The sequence below is a fragment of the Pleurodeles waltl genome, chromosome 12, assembly GCF_031143425.1.
Source record: "Pleurodeles waltl isolate 20211129_DDA chromosome 12, aPleWal1.hap1.20221129, whole genome shotgun sequence".
Taxonomy (NCBI): Eukaryota; Metazoa; Chordata; class Amphibia; order Caudata; family Salamandridae; genus Pleurodeles; species Pleurodeles waltl.
In genome coordinates, this window is record NC_090451.1 from 703,989,569 (window position 1) to 704,017,516 (window position 27,948).

The 27,948-nt window shown below is 42.9% G+C and overlaps 1 protein-coding gene across 2 annotated transcripts; it reads left to right on the forward strand.

The window, feature by feature from the left end:
• The first annotated feature begins 393 nt into the window (after window positions 1–393).
• On the forward strand, window positions 394–26,902 carry PPP1R35 (protein phosphatase 1 regulatory subunit 35). 2 transcript variants are annotated; one of them, XM_069215646.1, is made up of 5 exons: window positions 394–488; window positions 10,291–10,579; window positions 19,436–19,907; window positions 21,776–21,903; window positions 25,808–26,902. In XM_069215646.1, exons 2-5 carry the CDS (start codon window positions 10,346–10,348, stop codon window positions 25,979–25,981), a joined length of 1,008 nt encoding a protein of 335 aa, XP_069071747.1. In that variant the 5' UTR covers window positions 394–488; window positions 10,291–10,345; the 3' UTR covers window positions 25,982–26,902. The 2 variants fall into 2 exon arrangements, with proteins under 2 accessions (XP_069071747.1, XP_069071748.1); XM_069215647.1 differs by having other exon boundaries at window positions 484–606; window positions 25,808–26,114.
• The last annotated feature ends 1,046 nt before the right edge of the window (window positions 26,903–27,948 follow it).

Sequence of the window (27,948 nt, forward strand, 5' to 3'; positions counted from 1 at the left end):
ACAGTAAGTGATTCCAATATGGCGGAAGAGTTGTGAGAGTTCCTTCTTTAACGCCATCTTGGATTGGGTAGCTGTCTCTCTGGAGATGGTGCCTAATAAATACCGGTGGCCATCTTTGCTTGGGCATCTTAATATTTTGCCCAATAAACCCGCGAGTATTTACCTACGCATCGGGTCGTGTTGGAGTGCGCTACCCGACGAGCGGGCCGCGTGGATATGTACCAGACACAGAGAGAGCTCGTCTAATACTAGGTAAAGTGAGCGGCGAGGCATTGTAGTCAAGTGTACGGCGGCGCGTCCGTAGGGACCGCGCGCTATCATCGTCACCAGTCTTTCCGCTTACGTTCACGGCGGGCGCGCGCGCGCGCGCAGGCGAAGCTGCCGCGGAAACCATGGAAACGGAGAGCGGGGCGCGGGGTGATGACGTCACTGGCAGGGCGCCGAGTTTAAACGGCCCCCGGGGAAAGGGAAGCAGGACGGGCTCCGAGGTGAGAGACTGTGAGAGGGGGCGGGAGTCAGACCCCCCGGGGGCGGCCCCGCACGGCTCGCCGGGGCACGGCACCTACCCCAGTACCGCCCCAGCCTCTGCCGTTCAGCACCGTCCCGGTAATGCCCGGTTAGAGCGGGCTCGTGTATCCGCCGGTGCCTGAATATTTTTTGCCAGATAATTCCAGTGGCCCTGTATATAACCAAAATAATTCCTTTTTTTCTTATCAGCAAAAAAAAAGTAAAATGTTGCTATTTTTCATCCTAATTTAAACTGCATGTATTTTACTTTAATATGTAAAACAGTGTGTGATCTTGTACCAGTTTATTTCTACATCTTTTATTAATATTCTGTAGTCAATATTAACATAAAAATAAATTTCCATTCATAAAGAGGCTCTAAATAGTAATAAAAATGGGGTAAAATCACTATATTGAAGGGTGATATCAGTGCAAAACTTTTTAAAATTACTGTGAAGAATATAGCACAAAATAAAATTTGCCAGCAATATAATTACGGATTAAAAAAGTACCACAGTGAGCTAAAGGCTAATGTTATAAATTAATACAACTATGCAGTGAAATTGCTACAAGCCCCAAAAAAATTCAGCATAAGTGAGCAATGTAAACAAATAAGATGAAAAGGGAAATAAACACCATGGGAACATGCAGTAATGAGGTTTTTTTTTTCCTATTTAAGTTTCACCTTCAGCAGGGACAATATTAGGCTAGCATTTTTTGCAGTGCTTAATTTGTAAATAAAAACGTGTTGGTGCCCAAAGCTGTCTTCTGAAATTAGCAGATGCTGTAATTAAATGTACAAACACAAAATACAAAGGCAGTGTAATCCAGAAGTGAACTCGGGCCTCTTTAATCCATTTACAGCTACTCCTTGACACTTCAGCTTGCTCTAGCAGCTTTCTTGCCTTCTCCCTTTGTGATGCTTAAAGCCACACAGAAAAAGTTAAACTTTATAAAATCGCTGTCTCACTGCCTGCCAAAGGTGAGGTGCAGGTTATGTCCCTGCACACCTGAGCCGGGGCTTAGCTTATTCTCGGGCCGGACACAGGGAGGACTCTACAACAGCTCTCCAGGGTCATTGGAAACAGCCTGATGTTGATATCGCTGCGGTTGAGGGAGTATTCCTGAGTGTCTCCATGCACATCATGTTTGGAGCTTGAGGTGTACCTCTAGCGGTGGCATCAGCAATGGGGATGCACCTGGGCCGTGAACATAGGGCGTAGACTAAGGGTTCGGGCTGGACTGCTCCCTTTAGAGTTGGGTCTGTCTGATCTGCTTGTTTTGCTTCACTAATGACCGAGCTGGCAAATATCTCTGGAATGTGCTTCTTAGTCCAAAGAAGACATTTATTATTTCACTACGCAAGGTTCCTAAAAGGAGATTAGCATGGTGAAAGCACACGTTTAAAAATGGTCACAGCAATGAAATGAAAGAATGTACAAATGATTCTCCACTGCAATATACAGAGCAAATATATGTATCTATATTATAATGCAAAGCAAATACTCAATTAAAAAATATGCATCACCATTAAAAAAGGGCATCACTGTTTCATCTCCCTCCTATTCATCATCAGATCGCTAGATCCCAGAATTGATTGAGGAGGGAGAGATCAATTGTCTTCACTGGAAGAATGGCACACTCCAGCGGCCTGGATGTGCCTGATATCTGTGAACACTCTCTGTCCCTGGTCCATCTGGTCTCGGCCTCTTATGCTTTGAACAAACAAGAGAGGGAAAGTCTAGAACCTCCTTCTCTCTGCAGAAGTTTATTTATTCAAAAAATGCTGATTGCTTTAAACCTGCTTTGAAAATAACACGTCAGGAATTGGCTACAATCCCAAGGTGCCAATTCAAAACAAGTCAGTTCCCTGCTGTCTGAGTACATTCTTACCAGCCTACGCCCTTTGTTGGGTAAAAAACACGAATAATAAAAACATGAGCACAGTACAACATGGAAAACTACTTGCAGCTTTTTAACGTGGCAATTTCCAATGCTAAAATAGTCAATAGGTAAAATGAAGCTGGTGGTCACTAATGTGACAGTGTGCTGCTAGGCCAAGTGCAACGTGGAGTCAGTGGTCAAAACTCACATATTACACTGCTCCTAACTAAATTTTATGATACATATGGATGTCTCTTACGGGACATGCACCTCAGCAGTGGTCTGTCCTCTACAGTGGAGTTTTTTCCCCAAAGTGACCAGGAGAATCTTGTGGATCAATACTAATGGTCTGAATTATAATGACAATATTCTTGTCTTTGGAAACGCTGAGGAAGAACTTGATGACCTGCTTGAATAAGTATGCCGTTACCATCATGACATGAATTTTACCCTAAACAAAGACATTTTCTCCAAAGATGGTTGTGTCCTGACATAATTGAAGCCCTCATCCTGGTGCCTACCTCTGATAATGTGTCAGCTCTCTGATATGGCTAACTAATACACAGGTACATTTTAAAGAGTTGTGAAAGCATATAGAGACTTCTGTATCAAAGTGTTTTATACATCAGGGCTACGCTTTGTAAGAGCCAGTGAAGAAGCTGGGCTGGCACCTTTTGCTCCCAAGAAGAACCACTGCTGTAATGTTCGTGCTTTGTCACATGTCAAGTGACTGCCAACCACCAGAAACTTCTTCCTGCAAGTTGCCATGCTGATTTAGAAAACTGAAAGAGATGCTGGAGAAAGTGCACCATCTGTGAATCATTGTGTCGTTTCCAACATTTGTGCTGGCAGTATTTTTGTACTACCAACTTTAACTGTCTTTTTAATAACTGCCCCTATACCTTTTCGGGATTATGTTATCCATTTGCTGCTAGCATTGACCACACTACTGTTTAACCCTTGTTATATACTCCATAACAAAAAACCCTATTTTAACCACCTCCCAACTACTGTCTCTTGTATACTTATTTAATGCAGCGTTTTAACTCCCATTAGAACTATTCTCAGAACAAAGGCCTTGGTTCTAATACGTCCCAAACCCCTGCCCTCCTCTCCAGTGGTGGTTCCATTAGCAGTCTCCTATCAGCACCCCCATTCCTATTTCACTCTCTTTATTTAGATGATCTCTTTGGCAAAGAACACACCTAGCTCCAGGGAGCTGCAAAACTTCTACAGAGAACATTCTTATTGCAGCAGCCTCCTCATCATGGGTTGCTGCAGATACAGCACTAATATGCTTTGAGATCAGACTATGGTAACCAAAAGTACATAATTTGCAACAAAGCTGAACTAAATATCACATATTTATGTTACGTAACAGGTCTGCTTGTTTTTGAATTACTAATATTAACAGATATTGTCCTTTCATTTAACTGTCTGCAAAGGCAGGCCTCAGATCCTTCCTCTCAAAGATGAGAAGGTCCTCTGTTTTGACTCCTTTGCTCGAGCCAAGTAGTAAGTGAATCAGTTTGTCAGGGAGTGTCTTTCTGAATTCGTAGGAATTCTGCACACCTGGAACATTTGACAGCCTGTTGAATGTGACTTGGTTCGGACCTTATGTTGTGTTGTGTTATGCAGATTTTTTAGAGCTGGCTGTCATTAGGGAGAGTATCCTGGCACTGAACTGGTGTCAGCCAGGTTGTTAGTTTCGCCTCTTCGGTGAATTTTTTTTTCATGTCTCAGAAGGAATCAAATCACTTCATTGGCCTAAGGAGGATAATACAATGCTCACATTTGCCTGTCTACTGTGCCTCTGGGGCACTTTGGTTTTGCAGATGCCTGTGCAACCCCTTCTGTAATACAGGTTGCTCTGGCGCACATGTATTACCGGTGCAATGTTAAAGGGGCATTCCCTCATTTGCATGGGGATATGACCCTCTGCAAACAAGGGGAATAGTTTGCCCCTGCTCATGCTATGTCTTATGGATGCAGGCCTAAAGGCACAAGGCCATCAGGAGGCATAATGACTGTTCACCACAAAACCGTGAGGCACAGTCTATGCATCCTCATAGAGCAGCCCTCCAGCTGCGACTCTCCCAGACATACCTCCTGCTGAGGGCTGTGCATTGCTCCCAGATAGGGACAGTGAATTATTACTAATAGGATGCACTGTCCCTGTCTGGGCCAGACTCTACAATTTGAAGGTGTCCTGCATCGCAAACAGAGACAGTGCGCTCTATATGTAATACAGTAAAATTGACAAGTGTGATTACAGACCTTAAAAGGATCTACCATCAATTCTAGAATTAAAACCTAAAGCTACTGTGTTTTGAACAACATTTGAGTGGTGAATTTGAAAGCCTGTTAAATAAGGTCTGCATCATTTAGGTGAAGGCTTTATATCAGTGGTTTCCATCCTTTTGACTTCAGTGGACCCCCACTTTATCATTAATGGAACCTGAGGACCCCCACTGAATCATTATTGGAATCTGGGGACCCCCAACTGTGTCATTACTGAAAGCTAAGCAGCTGGGGGCCCCCTGGGGAGGCTTCATGGACACCCAGGGGTCCCAGGACCACAGTTTGGGAAACACTGGCTTAGATTATGAGTTAAATAAAAAAAACTTTGATATTGACCATGTATTTAAAAAAAGGCTTTTTTTTTTTAAAATGAATTTGCTTAAAATATAATGACTTTGATTAAATGTATGTAATAAAATCTCCCTCTGCACTATTTTTCTTAAACCTTCCAAGCCTACTAAGAGTACGTTTTTTTCATGTCAGGGGCCCACTGTCATGTTATGCATAAAACAGGCCTGGTGCTGTTTTATACTGAGTAAAAAGACCTCACAGGCATAGTGGCTTTCCTGGTTGGATTCGTTCTTCCTAACGCTTCATACACTGCCAGAAGGCAGTTGAGCACTGTATAGAAACAAAAAGCAAGGAAACAGTCAACGAGTGATTGGAAGAGGTGCTGGGCTCTGGGTGTGGAGGGGGACTGTTAATTCACTGCTATGTAGTGTTTTTTCAAGAGGTGCGTCTTCAGCTCTTACATAAAGTACTGCAGGTTTGAGGCAGTCTTAATGGGTACATCGTTGCTGTTCAAGATTATGGGTGCATAAATGGAAGAGTACAGCTGACAACAATTGGGAGCATATAGTTTATTACTGGGCAGTAGTTGGGTAAGTAGTTGGTTCTGCAGTCCTTTAGCAACCTCTTGAGCCTATTTCTATATTCCACTTCTGGTGTTTGACATTCAGCACACTTGGTAGTACTATTGTGCTTGATATGTTACACCCTCCATGGCATTCACAGGAAATGATTCTGAAGAGATTGCGGTGCATAAGTACTGTGGAGACAGGATTTTCATTGTACGAGGCTTTTTTTGTGGGCAGGAACTTATATAAAAAAGGTTGACATATACAGAAAAAGAGCGCCAAAGCTTAGCCATCATCCCTGATAGATACAGTTGCTTTGTGGTCTAATATATCCACTCCATAGATTTCTGTTGGACATCATGGCCGCAGGTTTGAATCCTAATGAAGCCACTCAGCTTTTCATCCTTCTGAGGATGTTAAAATAAGTACAACTGAGTTGGGTAACAATGAATATATATTATCTCCCAGCAGCGCCAAGAAACCTCCCCGGGGAAGAATGTACAGTCTATAAACTGCACTCCAAAAATCACCAGTTATGTTGTGAACACATACAAAGTATGCCGAACACATCTTTTCATCTCTTAAAAATAGGTGAAACACGATCCCTGCTAATCTTTCCTGGATTCAGACATCTCAAAACAGGGACAGTGCGTTAGGTAGTATTTCACTGTGTAGCATATGAGAATATAATGCGTATTAGAACAGTTTTTCATAACAATGTATAAACCAGCACTATTTGCCTCACATTGTTTTAATATCTACAAATAAGTCTTGTATCGCCTAGATCTACTCTAACATCTCAAAACAGGGACCTCATGTTTCATAGTATCTCACTGTGTAGCATTATGTAAATATTTCATTGTCCACATTCCGATAATGCATATTAGAACAGTTTTTTATAATGTATAAACCAGCACTGTTTGCCTCAATATCTACAAATAAGCCTTGTATTCCCTAGATCAAATCTAAGTTTCTTGTGCTGTCAATGCATTGTTGGTGCCGGGGTGCACAGGGGATTGGGCCATTTTGCAGCTGTTACCTGCCTTGTTGCCATGGTGAAGAGCCAGAAAGGATATGATCATTCAGTGAGATTTCTTTCCCAGTGCTTCGGGAGTACACCTCTCCAACCAAGGGCTCCAACTGCTTCGGTGCCAGGCAGCTCAGGATCTCTGTATAGCTAAAGTATTATTTCCAGAACATTTGTTTTAGAACATTTCAACCACACCTACTTGTTATCGTATGTTATGCAGATTTGTAGAGCACACTATCACTTGGCAGGGTATCCTGGTGTTGAGCAGGTGTGAGTCTAGGCATGCCAGGGCCTAGTGGGACTATTCGAAAAGCCAGGTGTTCAGCTTCTTGCGGAATTCGAAGAGAGGAGGAGGATCTTATATGTAGCAGCAAGTCGTTCCATGCTGGAGGAGTGATGTAGGAGACAATTCGACTGCCGGATCTGGGTTTCAGTATGTGTGGGGTAGTGAAAGGAGGGGTCAGGACGAGTGGAAGTATCAGAAAGGTTTGTGAAAGCAGAAGCAAATGTTGGGGTATGTTGAGCTAGTGTTATGTTGCGCTTTGAAGGCGTGGGTGATGAGTTTGAATTATCCTCATTCGTGAACAGGTAGCCAGTGGAGCTTCTTCAAGAGTGGTGTAATGTGTATGCGGTATAGGGGGTTGTGAGTGATTCTGGCTGCTGCGTTTTGAATTGTCTGCAGACTTCTGGTAAGTTTGTGTTGTTTTTTGTTTTTTTGTGTTTAACTCGACATAAAGGATTTTCCCGTAGTCCAGCTTGCCTCTGGCCAGGTGTGACGGTTTTCCGGGTTCTGATTGGGAGCCATTTAAAAAAAATCTCCTTCAACTCCTTTAGGGTTTGGAAGCATGAGGCTCTAATGGCATTGATTTGGGGGGTCTTGTCGAGTTTGCTGACAATGATGATCTCAAGGTTCCTGGGGTGGGAGCCGGTCGTTTCTCTGTTGGCCACCAGGTGGAGTCCCATGGTTATGTGCTGTTCACAAAGATCGAAAGAAAGTTTCGATCTTGTCAGTATTTGACTTTAGAAAGTAAATCTTCATCCAACAGGTCATTTCAGTCATGCAGGCATTGTACTTGATCTGAGTACTGGACGTCTTGTCTGTGACAGAGAGAATGAGTTGCATTTCGGCATCAAAAAGGATGTTGATATTGTGAGAGCGGATGATGCTGACTAGAAGGATCATTCCATACACTGCAGATGAGGTCACAGGTGTTCGAGGTGTACGGTGCCAGGCTGACTGACTGGGCCCTTCCATGCAGGAAGGAGCAGATCATCGGAGTGTTTTTCCTTGGATTACGATGTGTAGATGTTGGATGAGGATAGCGTGGGAGACAGTGTCACATGCTGCAGAGAGTTCCAGAAGGATGAGGGCCTATTGTTCTTCTTTACTCGGGCCATGTGGATGTCATCCATGGCACCGGTGAGGGCAGATTTCCTGCTCTGTTTGGGTCTGAAATCAATCTGAGTGGTGTCCATGAGTTAGCGGTTGTTTAGGTATTCTGTGAGGTGCCTGTTGATGATTTCCTCAGATGTCTTGGCCAAGAATGGTAGCATAGAGATCCATCTGTAGTTGGCCAGCATTGAAGGGTCCCCAGAGGGTTTCTACAGCAGTAGAACAATTGCGTGTTTCCAGGTTTCTGAAAAAGTTGCGGAAGAGGTAGAGACATTCAGAATAGGTGTGAGTATGACGCTGATGGGTTGCAGTCTTCTGGAGTAGGCGTGATGAGGGCAGTAGTCCCGTGTGGCCCTGGAGAGGATTGGCTTCATGGTAATGGCAACATCTTCTGGGATGATGACATGCCATATGGTTAGCATTGATTCTTTGATCAAAGGTATTTGGCAAGGTCTGTTAGGTTTGGTTGTGGCCTGAAGTTTATGTCAATGGCCGTGATTTTGTTACTGAAGAATTGAGAGAGATTCTTTGCTTACGCCCCTCAAGTCAAGGCAAAATTGAACATGCTCTCGTCTTCATTGTCTTATTGTGACCCTATCTATTTTGATTAATGAGGATGCTTCTTGCTATATGCAGCTTTGTCTAGTTATCCTGTGATGACTTTTTCTGCCGGCTGGCCTCTTCATTAGACGCCATCTCACTCTTTTGTGTGTGCTCCATTATCCTTATACACAGTAGAGGTCAAATCTACATCTGTCCGGTCGAAGGGGATACATGTTAAACCGTGTTAAATGTCCTGTTTGCATTATACAGTGTCTTTATAGGGTCTGGTGGACCCTTTTGATACTGATCCTGCTTCCATTCATGAAATGTCTTTATTCTCCCTTCCTCAAGAACATATTTAATGTGGTCAGGCAGTCATTCTAATACTTCCCCCGTGTTTACCTTGAGCACCTCTCGTTCCTTACCAAGACTGACTTTCAGGATGTGTCGGGGAAGCCAATGTAATGAGTATGTCATCAGCAAACATTATCAACTTATATTCATCTCCCTTGAAGCAAATTCTGTGTATGTAAGGGGTAGATCTAATTTTGGGTGACTGCAGACTAGAGTGGTGTCTGGACACCGATGCCTAATCCCACTACTGATCAACACTTTGCCTGAGACGTTCATGATGACTCTAGCTGTTGTTCGTATGTGCCTCATGTTTTTTTAGTAACTTTCCATCAAATCACTTTTTCAGCTACTTTCCATAAGAAGCCATTGGTCAGTGTTTTTAACCTGTGGCCCCTAGGGGTCTGCATTATTTACTCTTACTGCTTACAAAATAAAATAATTTAAGATTAATAAATATATTTACATAAAAAAGCAAAATGTAAAATTAAAAATATTAAAAAGTTCCGCAAGTATGAAGGATTTTGAAATTGAATGCTAAAAAATAATTTGGGTATCCTTAGCATGATTTTTGTTGGCAGTACAAGTACAGTAAGCAGAATCTAGTATGGCCATTTGGAGGCCTCATTTGAAGCTCTGCTAGGCGTGGACGAGGAGATCATGCTTTAAGTGTGAAATAGACAAAGTTACATACTAGGTTTTAGCGTATCACTTCGTATTTTAGAAGTAAAACCATATTTTGCAGAGCTCCAACCTTAACATTAACATTTTGATTTTCGTGTATCTTTTGCTTGTGAATTAAATATAATATTTAATCATTTGTTATTGTTTGGGTCAATCTATAATCCATTCTGCAGTTCTGTGTATTATATTGAAGTTCACATGGTAAAAATCACTTAGGCTGGCACCCCCAGTTGCCAGTAGTGATTCAGAGGGGTCCCCAGAAGCCAAAAGGTTAAGAGCCAGTTACTCGATTTAAGGCCTTTTGACACCGAGGGAGATTAGGACTAGCTGATGTGGCTTTTCTTTCAACTTCCTCAGGAGGAAAGTTACTAAGACTCAAAAATAATACTGTAGTATTTTTGGATAAGTATTCTAACGGGATTTAAGTTTATTTAACATATTTAGCATTTACCTAAAAATCAGTGGTTTAAATTTAAAATGTCTGACTTTCCAGGACTTCTGGAAAGCAAAACAGGGGTGGGAAAGAGACATTCAATTGATAGACTTGTCTGGTTGGTATGATTTGACTGACCTGTCTCCAGTTCTACCCCACTTGTCAGAAGGAAAAATCTCAGTCTCCCCATTAGTCACTATTTTATTACATTCCTGCAAAACAGAACAAGGGTCTTTTCGGCCCTTGAAATGTTAAATCACGAAGTGTTGCTGCAGACGGTCCCGGCTTTATCTGCGTCTGTTTTTAGGTGAACTCATTGATGGTGACCCCTGGAGTGAGCGCACACTCACTCGGGAACAGAGATGAAGGTCAGCCCCATGGAATTCCCAGTGCCTAAGAGGTATGCACCATTGAATTACACGGATGAAGATAGTCTTCCCGCTGAAGCCACACCCCAGCCTCTTGCTGGTAGCGCCATTCGTGCCGAGGCGGTATCGGAGTTGGACATTTCTATGACCCCGGAAAAGCTTGGCTGTGGAATCCTGAAGAGGCCCGAGGAGTCAAAGCTAGATAGAAGGAAAGCAAGTCGCCGACAGGTAAGCCCTGCATTATAGAGAGATGATTAATTATTGTGAAGTTCTTAACTATTTTGGCATTTCAGTCAAGGCAGTTGTAGAGTTCATCATGATGCAGTGTTTTTTCCAGATTGAAATTTGCACAAGCCATTTTTCCTGGAAACTTGCATAGCTGCTTGATTTGCCGCAAAAGATTGTTATTTAATTTTATGCTGCTCCCTAATTTTAAAAACCCTTCCCAAATGTTCTCGTATTTTCATTAGAAAAAGTGTGTTGATCTTGTCTGACTATAATGTGCGAGTTCCATCAAGATTAAGGACATACCTAGACTGAATTGACCCATCACTGGTAGCATTAGTTGTTTCCAGTTGTACTTTTAACTTAAGGACAGTTCAGAGGAACTTTCCTTATGTGCCATGCCTTTATAAGGGCAGGGCTTTTAATTTTCTAGCCCCTTTCGTATGCAGTACTTTTCAATTAATAACAAGGAATGCTTCTTTCTACTCGCAGTTAAGAAAAAAACTAATTTCTTTAAGCAGTGTGCTTGGCTCCGAGATTTTTTGCTTGATAACATTCGGAATGATCTGTATCGCTAAGAGAGCCTATGGGTGGTAAAGGATTCAATTTTTGTGTTAACATAAGTGTTGTGACTGCTTTTGTGCCAGGCTGGACATCTCAGTGGGGCAGAGGACAGATGGTCCAGGAGCTGACAAAAATTATCCAAAACCCAAGTACCCTAAAAGGCTTATAACCAATGTCAACAGGTGCCACACATCCCTCACCCCCAGTGTCTGCCATCCCGGGTGATGTTTATGGTGCAAATGGGAGAGTTCACAAAGTCTTGTGGTACAGTTAAAGTGTCATCCAGATATGTGGTCATCGGAGGTCTGGGACACTCGGCACATTTTGCTAGAGCTCAGTTACTCAAACTGGTCTCTCACTTGAAGTTAGTGCACGGTGATTACTGGTGTTAGATTTGAGTTAGCTCTCCAAGGATGTTGCCCTGGAGTATCAAGGGAGCACCGATTGCATATGTAAACTGGCTGGGTTTGGCCGATAGTTTAGGTTAGCAGAGGCACTCACCCACAGGGCAGGTCGGCTTGAAATCGCACCTAGGTCCAGGTCACTTGCAAACAGTGACAAATGTTCATCTCCGGTTCTCCTTATTTGATTTTTATTGTTATGGTGTCATTGTTTTGATTTAGGTATGTCTCTGTTTTACAAAATTAGTTATGGATGTTTGTGTTGTGTTTTTGATTATTTTAGCTGTTTTTGGTAGTTATAAATGCTTTACACATTTTCTCTCAGTTATGCATGTCAGCTGGGCGCCATAGTTACCAGGGGTTGAGATTCAGTGTATGTTATTGAAACCTTTGTCAGGGCCTAACACGTTAGTGACTTTACAACTTGTGGTGCAGTATCATCCACAGCAGTTAATAACTCACTTTCCCACAACTATTCTAAAAGTGTTAAATAATAAAAAGTTTTGTGTTATCAAAGAAAGTTACTGCGGTCTGACTAGTGTTTTCCAGCGTTAGTATCTTTGATGCGTTTACATACAATAAACCGTCCATAGCAGTGCAGCTCATTCAGTGCTTTACAAAACCCTAAATAGATAAAATACAGCAAACCTGTCCTGAAGACTGCAAAGATGGACTTGGGGACTATACCTCAAGGTCTGTTAACAAAGTCACTGGATGGAGAGAGAAACTGCTATATTAAATGTAATTTTAAAAATACTGATCAAAATACACCATTGACTTCCAATCTGATGTTACACCCTATAAACCTGTAAAATATACTATCATTTTGTAGAATCTTCATTAATAGCCATCAATCAATCACTGCGTGCTGGGCCATGGAGCACTTCAAATTCATATTTCTTCATATAACAGTATGTACAGAGTGCCAAAGTGCATATGTATACATCAGGTGAAGCACCAATCTGAAGCTGATCCAAGATAAGATTTTTCCAAAACGTAAACTGAATAATGTTCGTCATTTAAAAAAACAATTGCAGCATCAGAAATGTAAAAAAAAAGGTAAAAATGGTAGGCATAAGTGAAGTCTGATAGGCTTACATAATAAAGCTATGGAAAATGACCCTGTGTCTTTGGGAATCTAGGAACATCCACTGCCTATGATGCCATCACTGATAGTTGCCTCCTTCGGTCAGTTCTTGAGAGCAGATCCTAGAACACCTGGAATTTTGACCGCCATTTTCAGAAGACTTTTACCCAGAAATATATATATATATATATATATATATATATATATTTGTTTTGCTCACAGTCTTCATATGAAATCTGCTGAGTAAACCTGATTTTCTGACGATTTATTACATCTTTCTTTCACAATTACTCAAGTTACCATCGTATGCCAGAAAAGGGCAGCCTCCGATACACACAAAGGGCCTGATTATGACCTTGGCAGGTGGGATCCTCAGTCACAAACATGACGGATATCTAGTCCGCCATAATACAAGTTCCATTAAAATCAATGGAACTTGTAAAACTGCGGGCGGGATGTCGTATCACATCCGCCAAGGTCCTAATCGGGCCCTATGTCTGTGTGGTGTTCTTACCGTCCTCACGTTCAAACCAAGGAATGTAAGTTCTCACTAAAAATGTCCAAAAGGACATGGAAAGGCAGAGAAAGCTTCAGGCTTGGTGCGAAGAGTTAAGAAATCATGAACAACAGGAAGAGAGGAAGAGTCAGAGAGCTGAGAAGTAAATCAGCCATTTCTCACCCCTTCTGCACCCTCCCCCAGAAAGTGGCTACACCTCAAAGGTTTCCCAAGAGGACGATTTTAGAAGAGGAAAAAGGATGACTGGTAGCATCATCCACCCCACCACTGTAGACATCACAAATAGGCCAACTTTGAAAACTTCAGTGCAGACATGGTTGCTCTCCGGAGATGGTTAATCGTTGATGAGACATCTCAGCTCGGTGACACAGCGGACGCTTTCAAAGCTGACAGACCAGGGTTTGATGACAAATCCTTCTCTGTTGATCGATATGTAAAAGAAACAGATTGCAGTTGGCACTATCATTGACAGCAAAAAAGCAGTGATTGGCACTGAAATCATCTTCATCGACATGTTCCATGGTATTTTTTTGCCTCACATAGTCTATCTATTCATTAAATTCTTTCTGCAGACTGTTCACCAAGATTATATAGTCCTTCACTGACGCCCATGTTTTCATTATCTCCATGTAAGCCCGCTTCCAAAAAGAGGCCGTGACTCCGGAGCAGGGGCACTAGAAGCACAGAGAGACCCACATTATGTAATTCCATTTGAGGACATACTGCAAACTCCATTTGTCCCTCTAAACTTATCTCCTCCTCATCCACGTGCTATTCCAATGGCTGGACTGCTACCACCAATGCCAAAGTCTAAAATGTTGTCAAGATGGATATTTGTCACCGTTTGGTAGCAGGACCCCTACCTCTTAGGAACATATGAAATACCAACCTCACCATCTAGGTGCCCACTTACTCCTCAGCAATGTAAAAGAAGACAGTCACATCAAGATCACGTTCAGCATCTAGTGACATATCATGGTCATCTTGTATGTCGGCTTCTCCTGCTGCATCTCCTGTGACAATCTCAGCAGTGAATGACATCACAACCTTTGACAGTGTTGTAGTGAGAGAAATAAACTGAGCATTTCACTGGAAGCACCTCAGACCTTGATCTTGGTTATTGTGGAATCTCTTCAACAAAGAACATCCCCAAGAAAGATGCTTCTTTTGGTGTCCGGACATCTAGAAATCGGTGAAAATAAATTTCTAACACTGGCTACTGTTAAAGGGGTCACTTCAAGACTACAAAAGAAATTCTAGCCCCCACAACAGTTTCCCAAATTCCTGAAATCGGAGCCCAAACCAGATGCTGTGATTGACACTTCAATCAGAAAGAGCCATGCAGGAGCACCAGAAACACTGCTCAGCCTGAAATAGAGAGTGTACGGATAGATGTCATGAAGACAAAAGTGTGTAATGCTGCAGCAGTGACATTAAAGAATGCCGGTACTACAGCTCTTGGCTGTTAATATGGAGAAATCCTGGAAGGAGTGAGATTGGTAATAGACAGCTTCCCGAAACATAGGGACCAAGGCTTCGAAGGGATTGTCAATGAAGGCCCACCGGTGGCAAACAAGATTTTAAGTGCACCTGCTAATGAGGCATGGTTAGCAGCTCCAGGCCATTGTCTTGGGATGTTGCTCCAGAGGTCATGTTAAGATTAACCACCCTGAAACCAGAGACTCCAAAAGAAATTAGAAACTTGCCTTTCTTTGGTACCAAATTATTTGGTCAACTCACACAGGAAGAAACGATTTAGATAAGACATGAAGCCGAGACCCTCAAGGCTCTAGGACAGGAAGAAAACCTTTTTTTTTCAAGACACAGTGTAAGTCAAAGGAACCAGATATATTCGAATAGGGGTCAATCCCTTTGCTGGCCATAACAACTGCAGCAACAACAACATGGACAGAAGTATCCTTACAGCAAGAAACCATTTACGCAGAAGAGAACACCTGCAAGACAATATAAATTTGGCTGTTTTTTCCTCCAAGAATAGACAGCCTTGCACACCCCTCTACTCGTCACTCTGGTGGTGGAAGAGTTATCTTGTCTTTTGGTCAAATGGAATCTCATATAGTAGGAAAAGTGGGTGATGAACAGTGACTCTGGGTTACGCCTTATGACTAAAGTCTAGGCCACTGCCTGCACCCCCAAACCATCACCGAAACATAGGATTACAGCTTTAAGAAAGGAAAGCACCCTCTTTTGTAAAAGGAGCAATACAACTGGTACCAACTTGACAGAAATGTCTTGAAATATAATCAAAATATTTTTGAGCACACATAAAATCACAGATATGCGAGTGTATATGAATACTGGGCTTACATTTTCTCAACAAATATGTAAAGAGGGAAAAATTGAGCATGCTAGTCCCTTATCAAAATTTTCCTCATCTTGAAAAGAAATGTATGATGTGTGCAAGACACATACTTCCACAGTCCAATCACAAAACATCAAAGAAATGACTTGAGGTTTGTGTTAGGCAATCTAAACTTTCAGTGTTCAGTCCTACAATTCAGAATGAAATAAGCCCCTTAAACATTCTCAAAAGGGAATGAGAAAAAGAGACATATTTTCTATTCCTCTTCAGACGACTGGCTGTCCAAGTCGCAACCACTCCAAAGTGAAAGATGATTTTCCGGAAACTGTTTCCCTCTAGAACAGATGAGTGCTGCAGATAAACTTGCAAAAATCAATAGTGTCACCAGTACAATGTCTATTTTATGTAGGGGCCACAGTAGATATCATCCACGGAAAAGTGTTTTCCTTGGAGGAGAGACTATCTATCAATAACAAATGTCTTCCCTTATTAAACCACAACAAATCTACAGCATTTCAGATTTCCTCACTTCTTCGCTCCTTTGCTTCCTACATCTTGATTGGCCCAAATGCAAGGACAGTACCTCAGCAATGTATCGAAGATTGTTGTCTCAGAAATATGACAACTGGGATGATAAGTTGCTTCTGGCAGTACTGCCATCTAGCGTGGTGGTGTGGTGCAGACAGATGAATATTGTGCTGGGAGTTCCCATCCAACAAAACACACCACTAGAAACTATCATCAAAGATGCCTCGTTAGTAGTCTAAGGGACTTGTCTGCCCTGTGTCAGTGGACAGAGATAAAAAAGGTCATATACTGCATCATCTATCTGGAATCACAAGCAGTACATCTGGGCCTCAGAGATTTTTTTTGCCATCACTACAATCCGAGAGCACCATAATCCAGATAGAGAACACAACTACGATACTACTTGAACAAGTGAAAAAGCACCAGGTCAAGAACTCTTATACTGGAGACTCAAACGATCTGGCACTGGTCGTTAGCAAGAAGTCTGACACCCAAGGCAGTGCACTTTCCAGGAACACAAAATCAGTAAGCCGACTCCCTCAGACGGTTTTATGAAAATAACCACACATTATTTTTAGATGATGCAATCGTGCAAGACATCTTTGCGCAACAGGGAACTTCTTCCTTGGATCTGTTTGCGACTGCTCAAAGCAAAAAAAAAGGAACGACTTTGCATCCAGGGAACCAGAACTGAGGTCAGTATATAATGTCCTTTTAATAGCCTGGTCAAAGTGATTTTCATACTTGTTTCCACTGATTCCACTCATCCCAAAAGTACAGTTGAAGTTGTACAAGACTCAATGAAATGTATTACTGGTAGCACCAGAATGGCCGAGGTAGTGATGGTACCTGGATCCTCTCCAGACATCAATCCCACCTCACAAGAGACTGACACACAAATGGAATTTATTCACCAAACTTCAGGGGCAAATATTGCATCCCAATATAACATTGTTACTCTTGGCAGCATGGCTCTTGAAGTCAGACAGTGGACACCCAAGTCTCCCACCTGCTTGTGCGGAGATTCTGAAGGAGGTGAAATGCCCTTCAACAAGGATTGTTATGGAATAAAGTGGAATAAATTCTGCATATGGTGCAGCAAAACCAGGCATGATCCGATCTCATGTCCGGAGAATGTCATCATCCCTTATTTCTTAAACCTGGCCCAGTTGAAACGACAGCATCTTGCAGTGAACACACCTTGTAGGAAAACTTCAAGTCGAATTTCTTTTTTCAAGATACATGCACTCAAAGATTTGTTTGGAAGGTCTCAAGTAAGTGTTCCTTCCGATAGAGAAACTGTCACCACCTTTATAATTCAACCTGATCTTGTCCAGATTAATGCATGCTCCTTATGAACCAATTAAAAAGGGTACATTTCAGCATTTGTCTTGAAAAAATGTTATTTTGATAGCATTTTCTTTTGCTAGAAGAGCAAGTAAAAATCAAGCCCTATCAGCATTAGATTCATACACTACATCCTCCATGCAAACTGAGTAGTCATGAGGACTCATCCATCCTTCTTACCCCATATAGTGTCTGTATTTCACATACATCGCTCTGTAACAATACAGGTATATTTTCCCAAAGCATCCACTTAAGCAGAAAGATCTGTAAATTCTTTAGATGTTAGAAGAGTACTCCAGCTTTCCCTGGCCAGTTAGGAAATCTAACTCATTTTTTGCTAAATACAGACACGTCTGACATGAGTTAGCCGTGACTTAACAATCCATATCCAGTTATATTGTAGCTTACATTTCTTCAAGTTACCAAGTAGCACAAACACCTCTCCCCGATAGACCGAACGCCCATTCAACTAGAGGGAAATCTCAACAACAACGTGGCTTAGAAACGTCTGTAAATATCTGCAAGGCTGCCACTTGGAAATTGGTATATACTTTCACAAAGCAAATTGGTATACACTTTCACAGGCTGACACTAAAGTGGGACAAGCCGCCCTGAAAAAACTGCTTGGCTAAGTATGAACTACTAGAGGCAGCCTCGATGGTTCATAAGAAATTTATTTCATATGCCCAGAGCTGATAATAGTTTGAACTCTCATCGGACATTTATGAGTACCAATGAAGGTCCTGCAGTGCAGAAGATATGGTTGCTTACTTGTAGTCCTGGTTCTGTCCCAGCTGAAACGATCCACCAACCTCTGCGGCTGGGTTGTTTGGTCTTTCAAAATCTAATTCATCTAGCTTTGGAGTCTTACTCGTGGAATGTCCTCACTGTAAACAAAGGACTGACTGAGAGAGGCAGCTGCTGGTGAGGTGCGTCATAGATAGTGGAAGCTCCTGGATGCTTAAAGGCACGTCCAGATTTTTCATCACAGGTTTACCATCTAAGCTAATCAGGCTGCACCTTTTCCTCAATGGTAGGCAGTTTTTACATTATTTTTACTTTTCAGATGTTGATTTTTAAATGGATTCAATTTAGCATTTTTCTTTCTGTTTCTGAAAACTCTTGCCTTGGGTAGGCTTCTTAAGGGTGCATAACGTCATATAGACACTGGCTCCCTGTTCATACTGTTATATGGACAAGTATGAACTTGGTGTTCATGGATCCACACATGCAGCGGAGAATTTTCAACATTTTATATTTTATGAAGATTTTTATGATGCAGCAACAGCGGTGGAAGTAAGTAACCAATTCTCAGAGATAAGTACCTTCTTAATACTGTTCACACCATAACAAAAATCGCTTCTTGCAGCAATTAAACAGAATGTGAATAAGTCTTGAGCTGCGATGTTTTCTTGGTCTGGCCCAACGAGAGGACACTCCTGTTCATTTCAGTCCCATTTCAGTCCCTGGAATTTAACATATGAAAACACTGAGGAAGAGACTAACCAATATCCAGAGTAACATCTGAAAATGTTATCTTTAATCCCTGAATGTTGTACACAAAGTTTTTCTGTGATCCTGTTCAGGGATAACTTTGTTTGCTATGAATGTTCCTCAGATGTTTCACTGGCTCATTGAGCTGTGAAACAAGATCAGCTGTAGTCTTGTGGCCATTTGTGTAGCTCGTTTGGTCACAAGGTCTCGGAGCCGCCTGCCAGATAGTGCTGGGTGCAGCTTTGAAAACGTAGCTCCAAAGAGAACCTGTGCTTATGTTATAGAGGGGCTAGGATCACATTGCAGATCAAGCTAGACTGTATTTTCTCCATGCTGCCATGTAGATAATGTCAGTTGAGAGCTTTGACTGCACGGACACACAGATCAAGACTGTCTGCTATACAGAAGAACTGATTCTGAGGCTTTTGACCTTTGAGGCTAGCCGCCAGTTTATTTATTTACTTTTTTTACTTTACAGAATCTTAACACAGGCTTTATGATGGTGTGATGAGTATTTGTTTGTGAGTATTTCTGTTTAGGCGTTTTAAATTGATTGGACTATTGTACAGAACTGCAAATGTGATCTTCTCTGCTGTAGGTGCGGTTTCACTTGAACGAGACCCAAGAAGAGTCTTCTGTGCCAACTAACCATGACCTGACCCCAGAGACGCCGGATAAGGAGGATGTATGCAGACCTGTACCTATATCTGTGGTGCCAGAGAGCAAGAAGCCAGGCGTGTGGGACCTCCAGCAAGTCATCAACCCAGCAGCAGTCTTTGCCTCCAGGGATTCCAAAGCAATACGGAAAGAGGGCATCCGACCGGGCAAAGGCAAAGTGATGAAACCCACGTCCATGTCCAAGCATGCTGCGGTGCCCCTAGAGCTCCCATCAGTGACTGACCAAGGGGAGTCTTGTGCCCTTAGCACCCCAGAGTACAACACAACCCTGGCCCTTGGTCAGGAGATGTTGGAAGCTGTGCAGAAGGACTTTGATGTGAAACGGGCGGTGGAGGAGCAGCTGAAGAAGTCCTCCGTCACCCGTCAGAGCCTGGATCTGAAGGTGGGAGAAGGTGAGTGGAATCCACTTTGGACCTCAGCATGTAAATGTAGGGAGACTCTCATTCCTTGCCAGGCAAACCACCCTACTGTCCATAACTAGGATCTGCATATTGCTTTGCTAATGCTCGCCATCCTGACCTGAGGTCCTCATTCGGCTGCAGCAGTGTGAGTTGCACACAGCTCTCCAGCTGACCTGGTGCATCCCGCTAGTGGCACATACACACAGCTCTGCCTGTATCCCATAGCCACATCCCGCTGCACCCCGGCTCTTCTATTACTGAGGTCTGCAATGATGCACCCCATTTCTGAGCCGCAGCACCCCTTCTGTCCTGCTGCTGTGTTTGTATAGTCTGTGATACTACAATATCTCCCTATTTACGAGTATCTGTAAGGTCAGTATAAAGAATCAAGGTAACCCACTGGTCTCGGAAAAGTGATATCACTTGTGCTCAACAAACAAATAAATCTTTTCCTCACTAATCCCCTGGATAAAGAGGACCTTTGGAGATATACCTGAGTTCCATCACTACAGATTATCATCTCTACTTACAGCTCAACCAGATTAATGTAGCAGCACCCTTTTACCACGAGTCTGGGGCCACATTCATTGAACCTCAATTTTGTATAAATATTCTGAACTCAGTAAATTCTTTATTCAGAATAATTATACAAAACCATTACACTGCATTCCATAAGAATTGAAATAGGCATCCTATTTCATATATTGGCGCCCTCCACCGCTATCATTATTCCGTCTTACATACGCATACAACCTTGTTACCACCATTCATCATTCCATTAAAAACACACCCTGTGTTCTGCTTCCCGCCTCAAATACCAGCCCAGTATCCTGTTATCCTTTTGAGAGCTAAGAAACGGCAAACTCTTAGAGTGGCTGTCATTGTTACAAAATCAATGTTTCTCAGCAATTCTTCCTTAATAAAGTCATAGTTTTATGTGTGCTGTGTTAAAAGTAATACATATGCAATGTGAATGCAAAAAAAACAAGGTGATGGATGACATGCTTGAATTAATCCCAGCCACTGACAGTCACTTGGGCCGGATCCCAATCCATTGTTTTGTTTTGCCCACCATGCCACCTCTGTTTGGACCCAGGTATATGCAAATCAGGCTTGACCCTTGCTCCTCATGGGAACTGTCTAGCCTGAACTTCCCGGCCAGGTCCTCCCTGGTTCGGAATAGAAGAAATCAAGGACCTGTTTCGCACTAGTAATGGCTTTTCAATCAGGTATAGCTTGGTTCCAGCAGCCCAGTGAACATGGACCCACGTCTGGCCATACAGCTCTTCAGAAAAGATTCGCCATAGTAAGCAAAGATGATACAGCGGCCCTTCAGCGTACCTGCTGTGGTACCACAGGCAGAGATGACGCTCCGTTCACTGGTAGAAGAGGGTTCTGGGTTATCTGGGTGAGAGGCCGTGAAGGGGGGGGGGGGGGTGGGGGGGGGGGGTCTATCTGTCTGTTGAGCACCTGTCAGATTAAACGCAGTATCATTGTTATTCCAACACTGTCCTCTTGCCTGAAGCTCATCCACACAACCACTGAATAGGGATTCCACAGACCAGCTCCCTGAGGTCTGTTATTAATTGCAAGCAGCTCTAAAGCCGCTCACTCAGTGGATCAAAGCACTAGTGCTAAAGTGCCAGGTGAGGAGCGCCATGGTTAATTAAAGGAAAGAAGTGGCACTGGTATTCTATCAGAATAAACAAGTCACTGTACCACTGACTAATGACACTGACTGTACCACTAACTGATGACATTACAGCTCATGTGATAAATTTGCACGATGTCCCCAGGCACTTTGATTTAAGCACTGAGTGCCCGAAAATCACCTCGGTGTGTTTCTCTTTTTCACACAGGAATGAATATTCCCAAGGACCAGCAGCTCTACCAGGGACTGGTAAGCTTGGATGTGTCCGTGGAACAGGTGTTGAGCTCAGCAGTGCAGAAGATCCAATTAGCCAAACCCAGGAGCGACTTCAAAAAGGTATGTTGTCCTCTGGCTACCAAAGACATGCTCTGTGTCTGATCAATACAGGCTTCCTGTAGGCAGCATGGTGCATAGTTTACTCCTAGGAGGGTGGGATTGTGTGCTCCAGCAGCATGCACTCTATTTGATCCTTACAGGCTTCCTGTAGCCAGTATGGTGTACCGCCTCCACAGGTAGAGGTAGTACAAGGAAGGTGGAATGATGCGCTCCTGAAGCATGCACGTTTGATCTACACAGGCTTTTATTATACACAACAGGGTGTCTAGTCGGTGAAAGGACTCCTAGGAATGCTCTGATAATGTATTGCTGAGGGCATGCGCTGGCTCTGATCTGTGCAGACCTTCATGTGTGGAACAGGGTGTAGAGCCCATGCAGACTTGAATGACCATCAGAAATTTCAGCTGATGCGTTCCTCTCTGGCTCCCAAAATGGCATGTTGTATTTTGATCTACTTAGGTTGCTGTCTACGTATCAAGAATTTACAGACTACCCAGAAAAGTGACTCCACAGAAGATGCAATACCGCTGTCTTCTGACTCCAGCTGAAGCTGGTCTTATCCATCCAAGCCTCAGTATACAGAGCCAGGTTGCTCTGCCCAACCAGATGCAGTGAACCCTCTCTGTCCCCAAAAATGCTGTGTCTGATCCATGCAGGTCTCTATGTAGAAAAAAATTAAGGTGTTCTTAATCATACAAGTCACAAAATACAGAACCAGGTGGCACTGCCTACTAAAATGCAGTGATCCCACTGTCCTCTCACACTCTTCGTCTAATCTATACAGGCCTTGGTTTGCAGAGGAGTGTTCAGCTGGGGATGGTAAAATGATTTCCAGGTAGCTATGATAACACACTCCTGCAGGCATACAATACATGCTTTAAAGAGAAGTGTACAGCAGTTCTCAGCAGGGTGTACAGCCCCATTCTCAGTTAAATAATCACATTGCGTTTGAATTGTTCCACCCTGTTAGGCTGAGAAGGCTTGGTAACTTTAACGCAGCAGCATTATGCACACTTAATAGTCTATGCCTTTCATGCCATTGTTTGGGACTTTTGACCAATCTATGTGCATGTTTATTCTGCTCAGTACTTGCATCAGCATCACATTTTTAGCACTTGTGCTGTGTTTCTGAGTCCTCTAACACTGTTCTCCTCTTTCAAAGATTTCTTCACCTTCTCAAGACAGGAATCTGACTGACTGAAGCAGGTGTTTAGCTATAGAAATTCTTACTTGAATCGGTCGCGGTGTTACCTTTCCCCCTAAATTCCAGCCATTCCCTCTAAATTTTAGCCCTTGTTTGTTCCTGGGTGAATAGTCGGGGAAATTCCTATTTCTGCTGTTCCTCCAGAATGATTTTTTCCTAGTTCTTTAAGTTCCTGAACTCGGACATTATTTTTCTTTTTTTTAAGAACTTAAGGTTAAATTCATATCTTAGGCGTGTAAAAACGTCTGCACTTGTGAGCTTCATATGGAGGGTTTTCATTTTTTGCTCATCACACCCAGCAGGATTGCCAGATCTGCAGAAAATGTCCTCTATCTCCTCCAAGGACAGGAAGAGTAGGGACCTGTTCTCCATACACATGTGCCTGACTCTTTTTTTTTTTCTGTGGAGTCTCCTAGATCCTCTGGTTCAGATGGGAAGGTTTAAGTGAAAAGCAAAGGTCCTAAACGGAAGATTGAGTCTGCCTCTGTTGATAGATGAATAGCTGTGACCAGACACGAGCTGACACCACAAAGGATGTCACACTATTTTTAGAAAATTAGCCAATATTTATCTAAATCAAACAAGACCAAAATGTCAAAAATCCATCACACACAAGCAAAGATATGAATTTTTAAAGTAAAAAGAGTCGTAATCCATAGGAATTAATGCATGCGTTGTTTTAGCAGAAAGTACCTGGTATATGTCAAAAATAAAGTCGCACTGGTGAGCGTGTGTCAGAAAAGCACGTGATGCGTCAATGCCTTACTCATAAGTGAGGCCGTGCGTCAATACTTTATCCGCCAGGTTAAGCGATGCATCGATTCCTTCCTCACAGGGAAGATGGGATGTGTCCATTTCTGGACAAGCAATCTCAGGTCAGTGAGGTAATGTTGAACATTTTGATGCCCAGGGATGATGCATGGAAACTCTGGATGCATGGCAGTGATGAATCCTCGCTGAGCTGAAAATGCATTGATTTCACCGGTGCTGCATTGATTTTTTCAGCTGTAGTGCAGGTGCTGCATCAATTTTTCTGCCGCTCCGCTCAGGTGCGTGCATTTTTACCTTGGGTTCACCGGTTTGTCCTTTCAAGAGCCCAGTGACTGGATGTGGCACCACTTGGCAGGGTAGGGCTCTCAGCAAGAGAGCCCAGGTGCTGGCAGATAAAGTCTTTGATGACCCTGAGACTTCAGAACAGAGGGCAAGCTCAGCCCAAGCCCTTGGAGAAACTTCGCAAGCAGGATTTCAGAAAACAAAGTCCAGTCCTTTCCATTTTAAGGCAAAAGTAGAAGCATGCCAGCACAGCAAAACAACAGCTAGGAAGGCAAGTCCTCCTCAAGCTCTTCTCCTTGGCAGAGGTTACTCTTAATCCAGAAGTAATCTAAAATTGTGGGGTCAGCAGCCCAGTACTTAAACTCATTTCTTCCTTTGAAGTAGGCAAACTTCAAAGGAAAGTCTTTGTAATGCACAAGACATGCCTCTTCCTTGCCCTGTCCCAGACACACACACCAGGGAGTTGGAGACTGTATTGTGAGAGGACATGCACAGTCCTTTCAAGTGCAGGTAACAGCTCCCCCATCCCAATCCACTCCAGTCGAGGAAGACTCAAGCTACGCAGAACAAACCTCAGCTCTCTCTGTGTGACAGTCTAGAGTGAATTCACAAACAGCCCAACTGTCAGTCTCGCCCAAACGTGTGTTCAGCAGCCAGGTAGAGGCACAGAATGGTTTAGCAAGAAAATGCCCACTTTATAAAAGTGGCATTTTCAAACAGACAATCTAAAAACCAACTTTACCAAAAGATGTATTTTTAAATTGTGAGTTCACAGACCCCAAACTCCATATCTCTATCTGCTCCCAATGGGAAACTGCACTTTAAAGATATTTAAAGGCAATCCTCGTGTTAACCTATGGGAGAGATAGGCCTTGCAATAGTATAAAATGAATTTGGCAGAATTTCACTATCAGGACATGTAAACACACAAGTTAAACATGTCCCATCTTTTAATTACAGTGCACCCTGCCCATGGGACTAACTAGGGCCTACCTTAGGGATGACTTACATGTAGTAAAAGGGAAAGTTTGGGCTTGGCAGTGGAAAGTTGCCCACACAGACGCTGCTGTTGCAGATCGGAGACATGTTTACATGTCTACTCAGGTGGGTGGCGCAATCAGTGCTGCAGGCCCACTAGTAGCGTTTGATTTACATGCCCTGGGGACACATGGTGCACTTTACTAGGGGCTTACCAGTAAATCAAAAATGCCAATCAGGGATAAACCATTCACCAATACAATTTAGACAGAGAGCATATGCACTTTAGCACTTATTACCAATAGTAAAGTGCCCATAGTCCTAAAGCCAACAAAAACAGGTCAGAAAAAATTGGAGGAATGTGGCAAAAAGATTGGGGATGACCCTGCAAAAAAAGGCCAGGTCCAACAACGACACATCGAAAGATAAAGAAATGTTCTTGAATACCCATTTTTGTTCTTTGGGTTACTTTATGATTAACAGTGCCTGCAATTGTGACTAATTATTGTTCTGATAGCAGTGAGATTTGTGACAGACCATTTGTGTGATTCAGTCACGCCTTTTGCTGCTTATTCTTCCACTGTTGTAGAAGAATATGTTTGGTTCCAGTGCAGAAGTAATGTGATTTTCTTCTTTTATATTTTTTAACTTATTATTTTACTATTTCAGGAGAGCGGCGTGGAGGCTCCTAACTTGATGATGTTCTATAAACCATCTGAGGTCTTCTGTGAAATGCCATACCTTGCCACAGAGGGGCTGCCCCCTCTGAAACTTCAAGCCCGTGTAAAACCACAGCGGACTGCCTTTGACATGTACAGAAAGTTGCAAGAATGGGATGAGTAGCGATCAGCCTCAAGGGGACACTGTAGTTGGACCCTGCTTACCCAAAACACACCGAAGGACTGCGTGAGCTGCTCTGCTGGAAGGAGACCAGCTTGAGAGTGCTTGTTCTGAACAGCTCTCTTGTTTGCCCCTCCTGTCTTGTGGGAGCAGATGGAAGGCATGATTGGCCTGAGCTGCTTGTTCTGTGGTCCATGGGCTGTAATGCCCAACTCCAAGGCAGCTGTCCTGAAAGCAGAACAGGCCTGAATCTACTGTCGCCAGGTATCACATTACACACATCCCTGCTGTATAAGGAGTTAGGTGACCTTGGATCTGGTTCACACGCCTTAAGTAAACATACCACACTCTAGTGGTCCTATAGGGCCCTCGCCACCAGGAGGTGATTGTGAGCTTCTATAAAAAAAAAAAACAGTGAAGTACTGTTTGAGTGAATGAAAATAACCACAACCGCTCAATGGAAGAAACTCTTTCTATTCACTCTTCCCAGCTGCAAGTCGGGCCTAGCCTTATAGTCCACAAGCTTGTGAGTCACCTTCCGTCCTGGAGTGATGCAACTTCGGTAAATACACTTCTCAGGACAGACACCGGTGTATACTGTTCTGTGGTCCAGAAGGCTGAGCTGAGGTGCACTGACCTGTAGCAGTGTTCTTTTGGGCAAAGCCACTCTGATGTTAGACTGTCCTGGTGGGACGCTAAAGCCTTGGTGCAGGTCACAGCAATTGCAACACACTCAACAACCACACAAATGTGCCATCTACTGGCTCCCAGCTGGGTCAAAGTTCTGTTAAAATCCGAAATTATATATTCTGCTTGACAATCCTTAAATATTTAAATGTTTCTCTTAGCACTTTGCTCGTTTATCATCACGTCACTATTTTTTGTCAGATTTTGTTTTTTTCATTAAAATATTTTTATATCTTATCCGTTGTCAGTTCTATGTTTCTGAGTTCCAAAACTGTTGTTAGAGGCAGATGTTGGAAAGGATGAGAAGCACAGCACTTTACTGCATGGGAAAAGGTTCCTCCGTATAATAAAACTAGGACTAGTTTCACAAAAAACATTCTTCACCCTTGGCTCTCGCAGAAACATGTTGACTGTGGTGTTACATGGCGTGAGAGCCCAGTCTGCAGTTTAAGAATCAACTTTTGCTTTCATTTTTAAAAACTATGCAAGCCACATGCAATGGACCCTATTAAAGCTAAAGTTTTATATATAGTGCATGTAAAATAATATGGACAAAGCATTTTACATGTTTTTCAAACAGCACATTAAAAAGCACGTTCAAAGGAGTAGGAAGATTTTCCAAGATGCTGTGGAAGATATCTTGGAAGTGAGGCATTGTGCATGGCCCAGACTCAATATATTACATGAAAACAATTTCAAAATCAACATACAGGCATCATTTCAGGTTGCCTTTTTGTCAAACGTTATCATTGTTCAAGCATAATACAATAAGTCAGTTGATGCCGTTGATATGCTGATGAAAGGCTAGAACAACAGTACAGATTCTACAGTAGAAGGGTGATGTGGTATGCAAACTTATCCGAACTTAGCGTGAGTCTGTAAATCGAAGACAAGTAACATCTGAACATGAATTCCCCAGAACCGCCCCTCCCTCCTCAACAAACACCTGTGACCAGGCTCAGGTGTGTAAGGGCGGCATAGTTAGTCAAATCAAATTAGCCATAGCAATAGTGTCGAGGGAGGGGAGTACCGTTGCATAAAAATGGTGGCAGCGGAGAGGTATTTGCCAGAGGTTAAAACTGAGAGAGATGGAGTGCTCGTTTACATGTGGGGCATGCAAATAAGGGGAGCCCCCTTCGATATTCACAGTTTTTATATGTTCGATGGCATCTGTCGCTGTAGATACGCATGTTCTGCAATAGCTCGCCATCTGGTGTTGGGCCGGAGTGTTACAAGTTGTTTTTCTTCGAAGAAGTCTTTCGAGTCACGGGACCGAGTGACTC